This window comes from Bos mutus, chromosome 9 (assembly GCF_027580195.1).
Source record: "Bos mutus isolate GX-2022 chromosome 9, NWIPB_WYAK_1.1, whole genome shotgun sequence".
NCBI lineage: Eukaryota > Metazoa > Chordata > Mammalia > Artiodactyla > Bovidae > Bos > Bos mutus.
In genome coordinates this window covers 85,621,394-85,633,533 of record NC_091625.1, presented here as the reverse complement: position 1 = coordinate 85,633,533, position 12,140 = coordinate 85,621,394, and the positions used below count along the sequence as shown (strand labels likewise).

At 40.4% G+C, this 12,140-nt stretch overlaps 1 protein-coding gene and 1 pseudogene across 2 annotated transcripts in view; both read right to left on the bottom strand.

Annotated features, from left to right (window-relative positions):
• The window catches only part of SASH1 (SAM and SH3 domain containing 1), a 264,186-nt gene that overhangs the window by 57,135 nt on the left and 194,911 nt on the right, over positions 1–12,140 (bottom strand). For both annotated transcript variants that reach the window (XM_070376836.1, XM_070376835.1), the window contains exon 8: positions 5,268–5,369. In XM_070376836.1, the coding sequence (XP_070232937.1) occupies positions 5,268–5,369 (102 nt within the window). The remainder of the gene's footprint in view (positions 1–5,267; positions 5,370–12,140) is intronic.
• On the bottom strand, positions 9,841–11,203 carry LOC138989218 (lanosterol 14-alpha demethylase-like; annotated as a pseudogene).

Genomic DNA, 12,140 nt, shown 5'->3' with positions numbered 1-12,140 from the left:
GAAAAATATTAAAATACACATTCAGATGATTAACAAGGGATCCCGTTAAGTTCTCAACCAGAAACTCTCTTTAAAAACTCTGACACTCACAACAGAAGTTTGTTATTAATGAATAACAGCAGAGAACAGATTCCCCTCTGGCAAAGAGAAAGCTATTTTTCACTTCCCCTGGTAACTATCTTTAGTACTTCATACTCTTGGAAACCAAGAATGTGCATATGGATTTATTGTGAAACAACATGCAATTATCGACTGCCAGTTCTGGGGGTGGGGGAACCTATGAATCAACGCAAATGAAATCTTAAAGCACGACAGGCATCAATATAGGCATTGAGGTCTGGTGACAAAGACCTTATGATCTCTGAAACTTTCATGGCCTGGGCATTCCTGACTAGGGCCAGTGGGCTATTTACATCTCAGTATAAGCCCTGGCCCTCACACAAAAGATAATCAAAGCCCTGAACCCAAGGCAGCTGGAGTAGTACACAGTGGGAATTATCTGAAATTAATTACTTGCTATCAGGCAAATGGAGCATCAGTGAGAAGCAGTATTTTGGATGGAGTTTCTTGCTGAGTCTCCGGGAAAACACAGGACAGACTAAAGTCAGGTTAAGAGGGGCAAGTGTCACACACATCGGGATTACCATCAAGTACAAGCAAACCGGTACCAATGGTGGTCGGGCACAGTGATGAATGGTGTGACTGAACATGGTGTGGGTTGTTCGCACAGAGACAGCTAGCAAAGTACACGGGGTAGACAGCCTCTCTTCAGAAAACTCTCTCCAATGCTGAATAGACTGTCTTCATTCGCCAACATCTTTCAGTAACAAAGGCCAGGCATTCTGTTTTTTTGTTTGTTTGTTTTTAGCCATGCCACAGGGCATGGGGGAATCTTAGGTCCCTGACCAGGGATGGAACGTGTGACTCCTGCACTGCGAGCCGTCAGTCTTAACCACTGGACCGCCAGGAACGTCCCAGGACTGTAAGACATTCTAGAGCTTCTGGGAAATTGTGCTGAAAGTGGAGGGAGCATATGGTATCGCTGGCCCTCCGTCCAACTGGGAAAGGCTGAGCTTATTTTTGAGCCGTCTATGAAGAAACAGTTTGCTGAGGAAATGATAACTAAGTGTGTGCATGAATCTCTGTGAGCAGGAGTGAGGGGGTTTTAACTTCTGCATCGTAAACACTACGGCGGCAGAGTCTCCCCTTTCACCTTTGCAACCTGAACACCTAGCACAAAGTGGCACATCCAAGTGCTCCACAAATGTCACCGAAGTGAACAAACAAATGCGCCAGAGAGTACCCGTTTAAGAAGTACCCGTTTCATTCTGACAGCTGATGTCAAGGTGATGGTTGTGATTTACCCTCTGAAAGGGGCTCAACAAACCAATACTTAATATAATGCTTTCTCAGCAACTGGTTTTATAGTAACTTTTTCCTAAATGAGACAAGCCTCTCTCCTTGCCATCTAACTATGTGAGGTTCTACCACTGTCCTGTTTCTCTGAATGGATAAAGTCTTATGACCTCTCCCTTGATGCAGATGCTATTAATCAGGACAGTACCCAGTGAGACGGACACCAAACGACCCACTAGGGATGACTGGGGCTTTGTGATCTCTCTCCTTCGAGTTGGGTCTGAATCACAAAGAGTCCCAAGTTACGGTATTTATTCTTCATGATTCTTTGGATTCATGATTTACATTTATATTTTGTTAGTCTTTAGAACTAGAGGATAAGAGACCCAAAATGATGCATTGAAAACCACAGATATGGTTCCTTTGATGACCTCATAGTCCTAGGACATGCTGCTGGCTAACATATGACACATTTATTATTATAAATGGTAAAGTCTCAGAACCTTGCACACAACACCATAACATGCAGTGTTTTCAAATGAATAACTCTGTGGGCCTTTTGTTTGTCTATTTGTTTGCTTTAGTTGCAATGGAATCTGGTGCTTGATTTAGGAAATCAGGGACAAGAAGATAGTGGGAGGGTTATATTTACTATAGATATGCCATCATTTGTTACTTAAATGCAAAGCAAGTATAAAGACTGAGTCTGTAGTTGGAAGACATAAAACAAGCTCTTAAAAGCAGCCAAGAAGAATGACCACTCAAATACAAGCTTGTGCACTAAATATTTCTCAAACAGGCTATAGGAGCTGAACACTGTGCTAGGCATGCCTTTCTTGCTCAAGGAGTTCATAATTTCAACCTCAAGGAGGTTGATAGACAATTAATTCAGATACTCCAGGACACCTGTTAGGTTTTGTGTTGCAAGCTAATTTAACAAAGTGCCAAACAGAAAGCTATGAAAATATACTCGAGGATGCTAAAGTTTCAGAGGACGTGGCAGCTGGACGTCACCTTGAAGGAGGCATGGATTTTTATCTGGAAAATATGGAGGAAGACCTTTCAGGAAATGCACAAATTAAAGCAGAGAGCATGAAAATACAAGTTCTGATCAGTAACGCATGCAGGCTCCAGTGTGGATGGAGTAGAGGCTGTTAGGGCAAAGGATGAAAGATGGGAGTAGAGAAACTGATTAAAGCCAGATCACATAGGGTCTTGAGTCTGCCAAAAATTTTGAAATTTATCTTGTAAAACTGGAAAACCATCAGCCTTTTGTGCATGCATGCAAGCTTAGTCACTCAGTCGTGTCCGACTTTTTGTGACTCGGTGGACTGTAGCCTGCCAGGCTCCTCTGTCCATGGAATTTTTCAGGCAAAAATACTGGAATGGGTTGCCACTTCCTCCTCCAGGGGTTCTTCCCAACCCAGGGATCAAATCCATGTCTCCTGCATTAGCAGGCAGATTCTCTACCATTGCACCACCTGGGAAGCTCCTCAGCCTTTTGTGAAACATAGGAATGTAAGAAAAGGTGTATATTTTGGAAAGATGACTGGCTGTATGGAGCATTAACAAGAGGAAACAAGAGACTGAAAACATGGAGGCAGAGTTGTTTCCAGAATTTAAGGAAGAAATGTCCTAATAAACAAAATCATTGTGTAAGAGATGAAAAAAAGCGAACTCCCTTCATTTTCATGTCATAAAGTTTGATGATCACACCATGAAATGTCTATTTGAAACTCTGGAACTCTAATTCCTATGATCTTGGTGGAACTCTTGGGAAGTACTGTTTTGGTCACTTTAAAATGAATAATAAAAGGCATCAAAACTGGAAGAGAAGAAATGAAATTGCCTCTGTTCTTGGGTGACATGGTCTTACATGCAGAAAACACTAAAGATTATACACAGGCACAGACACACTCTACTGGAGATAATAGCAAAATTCCACAAAGTTGCAGAGTACAAAATTAATGTATGAAAGTCAGTTCCATCTTTATATACTGACAATGAACATTTTGAAAAGGAAATTAATGTTATCATATGTAAAAATAACAATAAGAATAAAATACTTAAACTTAACCAAGGAGGCAAGACTTTAATACTGAAAACCACAAAACAATGCTGAAAGACCAATAAGATGTAAATAAATGGAAGGATAGCCTGTTTCATGGATTGGAAGACTTCATATTGTTAAGATGACAATACTACCCAAACTGATCTACAGATCCAAGGCAATCCGTATCAAAATCTCATGGTTCTTTTTGCAGAAATAGAAAAATCCAGACTAAAACTCATATGGAATCTCCAGGGATTTTAATAGCTAAAACAGTCTGAAAAAGAGCCAAGTTGGAAGGCTTACATATCCCAATTTCAAACCTTTCTACAAAGCAACATTAATCAAAAAGGACAGACATATGAACCAATGAATAAAATACGAGAGCCCAGAAATAAACCCTTACATATACGGTCAATTAATTTTCAAAAAGGGTACTAAAACCATTCAATGAAGAAAGGACAGTCTTTTCAACAAATGGTTCTGGGAAAACAAGGAATCTACCACAAAACAGTGAAGTTGGATGCATACGTTCTATCATATACCAACAGTAACCTAAAATGGGTCATAGACCTAAACTTAAGAGCTAAAACTGTAAACTCTTAAAAGAAAATCTTTACCACAATTATTTGGCAATGATTTCTTGGATATGATACCAAAAGCAAATGCAAATTAGATTTCAAAATTTAAAACTTTAATACCTCCAAGGACATTATCAAGAGAGTAAAAAGGTGGGACTTTCCTGGTAGTCTGCACGAGTTATATCCCTGGTCAGGGAACTAAGATCCCACATGCCACGAGGCATGGCCAAACAAAAATAGTGAAAAGGCAACTCATAGAATGGGAAAGAATATTTACAAGTTATGTACCATATAAGGGATTAATATTCAGAATATATAAAGAACTCTTACAACTCAACAACCAACAGAACAAAAACACAACTGAAGAATGGGCAAATAACTTGATAAACACTTCTATAAAGAATATATTAAAATGGTCAAGCACATAAAAAAGGATGCTTAAACATTAGAGAAACCAAATCTTAGACCCTAGAGAAATCAAATCTAAACCACAATGAGATATCATTCTATACCCATTTGGAATGGCTGGGGGGGAATCAAAAGTGTTGGTGAGGAAGCAGAGAAATTAGAACCTCCATGTAGCTGTCAAGAGCGTGAAATGATGTAGCTGCTGTGGAAAACAGAACAGCATCGCCTCAGAAAGTTAAACAGAGAAATTAGACAAAAGTGGTATCCATGTGCAGTGGAAATATTGTTCATCCATAGAAAGGAATGAAGTTCTAGTATAGTTGTAATAGGGATGAGTCTAGAAAACATGGGGCTAAGTGAAATAAACCAGACACAGAAGGACAACCATTGTATGAGTTCACTTCTATAGGCACTTTGTAAGTACCTAGACTAGTCATATTCATAGAGATGGGAAGTAAAATGTGGCTGCCAGGAGTTTGGAGAAGGTGGGGTGAGAATGGAGAGTTACTGTTTAAGAGTTATGGAATATCTGTGTCAGATAATGAAAAAGTTCAGGAAGTGGGTTGAGGAGATGGTTGTACAGCAAAGTGTATGTACCTAGTGCTACTGAATTGAACACTTAAAATGCTTATAATGGTAAATTTTAAGTTGTACTTGACCATAATAAAGCAGCATGAACCAACCAGCATGAACAGTACTATTCCAACTGCAGATTATCAGGTAAAGAAAAGAATAACACCTCAGAAGAGATGCCTCTTTTCAGATCCAGGTGGGAGGTGGTAATCGCAAAAAGAAGCCCAAAGGCTGAAATGGTGGAGGCTGTCCCTTTTTAGTAGAAGCGGTTAAGATGCTCAATGAGACAGTAAACTTACATTGCAGTTTGATGAGCCCTCAAATGTTGGGTAAGAACCGTCCGGCCAGTCGGCAGGATCCAAGGCAGTGGACTGCCGGTGCTGGGCCTCATACTCCTTGAGCTGCAACAAGAGAAAACAGAAGACTGAAACGGAAATAATGGCCCAGACTGTCTACCAAGCAGCAGAAGAATACTTTGGGCACCATCTTCACACTGCTGTTGGTGACCAAGTGCCAGCCAAAGCCAAAAGTCCCCAAACAGAAAGAAGATACAAGCCCTGTCTTGAAGGTTTTCATCTAAATCAAACCAAGAGACACAACAGACTCCTTGTATTCTGTATTCCAAAAAGAACCTTGATTTTCCTTCTCCAACACCCTCCAACATCAAGACTCATCTTTCTCAGTTTAACTGGAAGTCTGATAACAGAACTTGTCTGTAGTCTGGCCTCTGGATTACCTCTCCTTGTAGAACACACAAGGTGTAGACTTGGGATATTTTAGTAAAACAGGTGGAAGCCGGAGAGTGATTTTTAAAAATTGCTTGCTTGTCCTGACTGCCTCGAGTTCAGTTCAATGTTATCATCTAACAAATGTTACAGGATTTATTTGGGATCCTCTGGATGAGAGAACAATATGTTTAGAGACATTTAAAGTTTGACAAATGAGGTATTACAGAAAATTAACCAAGGTAACCTAGCAGAGTCAGGCACGACTGAGCGGCTTCACTTTCACTTTTCACTTTCGTGTATTGGAGAAGGAAATGGCAACCCACTCCAGTGTTCTTGCCTGGAGAATCCCAGGGACGGTGGAGCCTGGTGGGCTGCCGTCTATGGGGTCGCACAGAGTCGGACACGACTGAAGCGACTTAGCAGCAGCAGCAGCAACCTAGCAGAAGTAGATGAACAAGCTTTCTGAATAGCAATGTGAGAAGTTCTAGGTGTTTTCCTAAAAACAGGTAGAAATTTAGCTATCTGCATGATACAATTAAGTTGTCGCTGCATTAAAATTCTGTTATAAAGTGGTTTTTAGGTACAAATTTAAGATATTGATCAAATCACGGTCCATGAATCAAGACATCAAAGAACAGAAACAATATGACCTAATAGCCCAGGAGATGGTACCAGGACCGTCCTTTACCACTGGAGCTATGTGGATGTAGCAAATCCATTCTACTAGAAAAAAAGCAAACTTCCAAAGACTTATTTCTACTTTGAAATTTTTCTCTGTGCACACTTGTGACAGGAAATGGACTGGGTAAGGCAGACAATACTAACAAGTAAGGGTTCCCAAATAGCTTAACCTCCCTGTGCTTCAGTTCCTTCACATGGAAAACGTGATGACAATAAACTGTCTCACAGGACTATTATTAGAAAAAGTAAGATAACACAGCAAGCTTAACACACTGCACCCTTTGCAATAATAATATACTTATTATGATGGTATTATCGGGCTTCCCTGGTGACTCAGATGGGAAAGAATCCGTCTGCCAATGCTGGAGACGTGGGTTTGATCCCTGGGTTGGGAAGATCTCCTGGAGAATGGAATGGCTAGCCATTCCAGTATTCTTGCCTGGAGAACTCCGTGGACAGAGGCACTTGGCGGACTACAGTCCATGGGGCCGCAAAGAGTCGGACACAACTAAGTGACTAACATACACACGTGATTATCACCCGTGTGGTTTCAGAGAGCTCAAAGTTCACATCAGTTCTGGACATCTGAACTTCTGCTATTCAGGCACTTAATATTATTTTAATCTTTGTAGTGTATTAGGGGGATTGATATGCTCTAATCTCTATAATACACTTAAGTGACATACTAGCATGCTCTTCCTTTCCAGAAGTGCATTATTCTTCCTGTATGAGCAAAACAGCTGCCCTCTGAAAAGGGAGGTTATCGTCTGCTTTTCAGGGTCCCTGCCACACTTTACTCAACATTAGCCCCAAGTTCCCTGAGGCACTAAATAAGCAGTTCATCTTTAGGAAAACAAAACGAAGTCCTCCCCAGTTAATCATAAACAGACAACATTTTTCTTTTGCTATCTGTCCATTTCCATCATTTATCTTGGAGCCTAAGAGTACATGTGCTTCTTCTTTCTTTAAAAAAAAAAAAAAATCATTTGTTGGTTGTATGGCTTGTGGGATCTTAGTTCCCCAATCAGGGGTTGAACCCAGGCTCTTGGCAGTGAGTGGGAAGAGTCATAACCACTGGACCACAGGGGAATTTCCCACGTGCTTCTGATAAACATTCAGATTTGTGCTCTATCTAAATTTGCCTTGATTTTTAACTTACTAACTTAAAAAAAACAAACAAAAAAAACAAGATCTTTAATATTTTACAATAAAAAAAGCCTGGTTATTATTTACATAGTTACTCTTTTATAATCCACTCTGCTCCCAAAGACACTTGATGATGTTCATTTGAGAAACATGCGTATTTTAAAGCAAAGTTATGGAGCTTTACTTTAATTCTGGGAGTTTTTAAATAATGGCATTTTAAAGTGTGTGTGTGAGCATGTGTGTTGGTGTCTGTCCATCTGTCTATCTCAGGAGGAACGACTACCTTCACATCCCATTTTCCCAAGTCTTGTAGTTTTCTCATACTTGAAGTCTTGGACATGATTCTTAGAGGGATGGCCATCTTTAATAGGTTAATGCTTATCCTATTGTAAAGACTTTCATGGTGAGCAATTCTAAAATGTTCCCAATTCTGAGTGCTTATTATAAAGAACATTTATATTTAATCCAAGTCTCCTCCAGCTTCATTCATTTCCTTTTATTCTCTCCTCAGTAGAGATGAAAACAAAACCCTGTTCAGTACATCCTAAAGATGGACTGTTTAATAATCCTTCATATACTTGAAGACAGTGAATAAGTTCTTTTCTGCTTCTTTTCTGAGATAAATCCTTTCCAATTTCAGCCCACGAGACCTATTTTTAAAAAAACCCTCAATCACTTTGTTGCTCTCCTATGGCCTCTCTTCATGAGCCTTTAGCTGCCCACATTCCTATGATTGATGTGCAAGAGCTGCTACAAGGAAATGATTCAATAATATATGTGGGTTCTCAGCTCATAATTGCATGCTCTGGTATATCAGATGCCCAGACTCCCTTTTAAAAAAAAAGAAAAAAAAACTGTTATCCAATTTCCCAGTTACCATAGATACGGACTCAGGCATACACCCTTCTCAGGAGAACTATCCAGGGTCAACAGTTTGAAGGAACTATTCAGTTAACAAAAAAATAAAAATCATTAAGTTAAGCTGCTGTCTTTTTAAATCACACACTGCTTACACAGAGTTAATTCGTAAACTTCATTCTTTTTAAATGCTTTTGCAACTTACAGTGGTGTTTCACATATTAGTTCCTTGCAACCTTTTTCATTTTTATCTTTGTATTGACAACTGGGTTTTTGGGAAGGTGAATCATGGACATACTCTTCACAGAGGGTAAATATTCATCAATCAGATCAAATCCATATAAACAAAGCACCATGGGCCAAACTGTATTCATTTGAACACAGGCAAAATTTTCGCCGATATGGTGCTAGTGGTAAAGTCTCCTGCCAATGCAGGAGAATAAGAGACATGGGTTCAACCCCTGGGTGGGGAAGATCCCGTGGAGGAGGGCATGACAACCCAGTCCAGTAATCTTACCTGGAGAATTCCATTGACAGAGGAGCCTGGGAGACCACTGTCCATGGGGTCACAAAGAGTCGGACACGACTGAGTGACTTACACTTTCACTTTCACTTTAAAAGTTGCCCCGATACAGGAACACTGGGTTATACACCCAGCCCAGAAAAGAGAAAACCTTCTCTCCTGCTGCTGGGCTGTCCTGTCAAAACTAACGTCTAGACTTTCTACCTAGGGGTCAGTTTTTGCCCCTAACTTTCCAATTAATTACTTAAATTCATTAACATTACAAAAATAACATTGCACAACAATAACAAACTACATCGAGCAACAAATCGGGACACAAGTTATTAGATACCTCCTAACAAATCAAAGAAAAATTACACCTTCTTAGTAAGTCAAGACCAACGCTAGAAATTTCTCACAGGGACCACATCACCATCTTGCAAACACAGGCTCAAATTGAATTCCTCGCACTGTAACAAGGCTGTGCAATATTATCTAAAGAGTGGTAAAATGATCACAGTACATTAATTATACTGTGCATTTAATTGTGTCTAAATAGCAGCATGCAGACTTATGATAAAACTAATCTGAATCTTTGAAATATATCTCAAAGTACACTAGTGTTTAAGGAACTCTGAACTGTGTTCCACGTGCCCCAAGGGCTGTGCAAGTCAGTGCCCTGAATACCACAGATATTTACTAGCTAGTTTATATAAACTTTTAAGGGGCATAACTTTAGAAAATTCAAATACAAAAAATGAATCGGAGGAGCTAATTATTAACATTATTTTCCAAGTTCCTCCTTAGCTACGCTGAATGTGAAAACACATAAAAATTTAAAAATGCAAATATTTTAACCTCTTGCAGAATGTCTTATGAAACAGAATTAGACAACTCTCTGAAACAGATTATAATAATTCTTTAGTAACAGAAAAGCATTAAATACCTATGGGTCTTTTAGTCTCTGACTGACAGTGGAAGAGACACATGTCTGATGTCAGGAAAGTCCATTCTTATCATGGTCATTATAGGAGGTCTAACTCTTGATGTTTCTTTTATACAGTGATCAAATAAACTTAGATCCTTGAGCTGATCATAAGCTAAAGGAGGCAGATCCTTGGTTTTTCTTGTTTTGTCTCTGGCTAAAAGAAAGCCCATCCAGATGCCAGAAGCCAAGAATGTATCTTGCTTTGCCAAGAGCCGGCCAACAAGGTCCCCTGCTATTTCATCATCTGTCAAAGGACACCCACCTTTGTGTGCAAAATCTAATAAAGCTTGGAAAATGTTATCAATTTTTTCTTTAATCTGTTTCTGGATTGCCTTATAGAAAACATTCTTGGTGTCTTGGTGGGCTCTATTCTATAGGCAAAGGCAGCCAGCCTGGCAACAGCCAGGCTCCAGGACTAAAACCTCCATCCACGTCCACACAGCTGTGCCACCTTTTCATGGAGTTGACTCCTGGTTTGACTCCATGCAAACAACGGCTAGCTGATAAAGGTATCAGCTCAGAAAGGGCATCTAATTTTTTTTCCTCCCCAACTTTGAAAGTATTCTTTTGTTTCCTTTTCAATTATAGAAACGTGCCCCTCAAGTTGATAGTGTTAACTTTTGACTGTGTTAACTCAGTTGATGCTTTTAACATTTTCTTCTGCTCCAAGAAAACTGAGTTTGATGCATGCTATGCAACTCTCTTGCCAAACACGGATGCTGTCAGGATGAGCAGACAGCTTCTGCATTCAGAGCTTCCATTTTATGACTACACAAGGCATGTAACAGTATCACTCCCCAGACTGTAAGGACACAACTTGCCCACCATGGTAAAATATGGTAATATAGGTCTGTGTTTCTCACATGCATTTTCTAGGAATTCAACTGGGCTTTTTCCAAGTTGGCACCCCACTCCAGTACTCTTCCCTGGAAAATCCCATGGACGGAGGAGGCTGGTAGGCTGCAATCCATGGGGTGGCTAAGAGTTGGACACAACTGAGCAACTTCACCTTCCCTTTCCACTTTAATGCATTGGAGAAGGAAATGGCAATCCACTCCAGTGTTCTTGCCTGGAGAATCCCAGGGACGGGGAAGCCTGGTGGGCTGCCGTCTATGGGGTTGCACAGAATCGGACACGACTGAAGTGACTTAGCAGCAGCAGCAGCATGACACGCTCAAGGAATGGCACTGTAGAGAAGATGTACGGTGGATATATTGCCCCAGCTAGGTTGGGTGGCTAAAGGTGGGTGGGGCAGTGGGAGACCAGACTGAGGGTGAAGGTGAAAGTGATCAGCAGCATGGACAGGATGTTGTCACTTGTCACCTTCTTCATCACTGCCCCAGCACAGCTTCAGCCCACCAGGGATGCTGGCGGTTGAGATCACCCCTGCTCCTCTTCAATAGAGCGAGAGAAGCCGGCAGGCGGGCATCTGGTGGTGACCTTAGACCTCAGGTCTCCTAGGACAGGTCCCACCTCCCACTGCCCTCAGGCATTTTTTTCCCTGAGGATTGTCTCAGCAACATATTAAATGTTTTTTTAAATTACTGATGTGTACAGTCGGGTATTCTATAAATTTAGCTGGGTTTTCCTGATGGCTCAGCAGTAAAAAATCCGCCTGCCAATGCACGCAACCCAAGTTCGATCCCTGTCAGGAAGATTTCCTGGAGAGGGAAATGGCAACTCACTCTAGTATTCTTGCCTGGAAAATCCCATGAACAGAGGAGCCTGGAGGGCTACAGTCCATGGGGTCGCAGGGGTCGGACACGACTTAAGTGATTAAACCATCTCTCAGTATGTTTGTCACTATTTCAAGGTTTCATGCCTTCAAGATTCTGTTTCATGGTAAAGTCATACCTCACTCAATGATTCCTTAGTGACCTGAAATTCTAAATCTGCCTAATTTATGACTTATCTACCATGTGAACCAAATATTCAAAGTCAAAGTCAAGAATTAATCAGTCAGTTAGTTGGGCAACAAAGTGGGAAATCTCTTAGGAACTGCTATCTTGCTATCATAAATGCTACTCCAGTGTCCTAAAGGCTTCTTTTAGTGCCTAATTTAACTCAGAGCAAAACACACACACACACACACAATAAACTGTAATTAATATCTACTTAGAAATGAAAGCAAGCTAAAGTTTAAGGTTTAGAGATATAGCTTGTCTTTTTATTCAAAGTTTAATTTGTGGAAGGCTTCTTTTAGAACTAGCGTTTATAATGGTTCCGTTGACCTTTTCCTTGGTGTTTACTGAGTAATCTATCATTATCA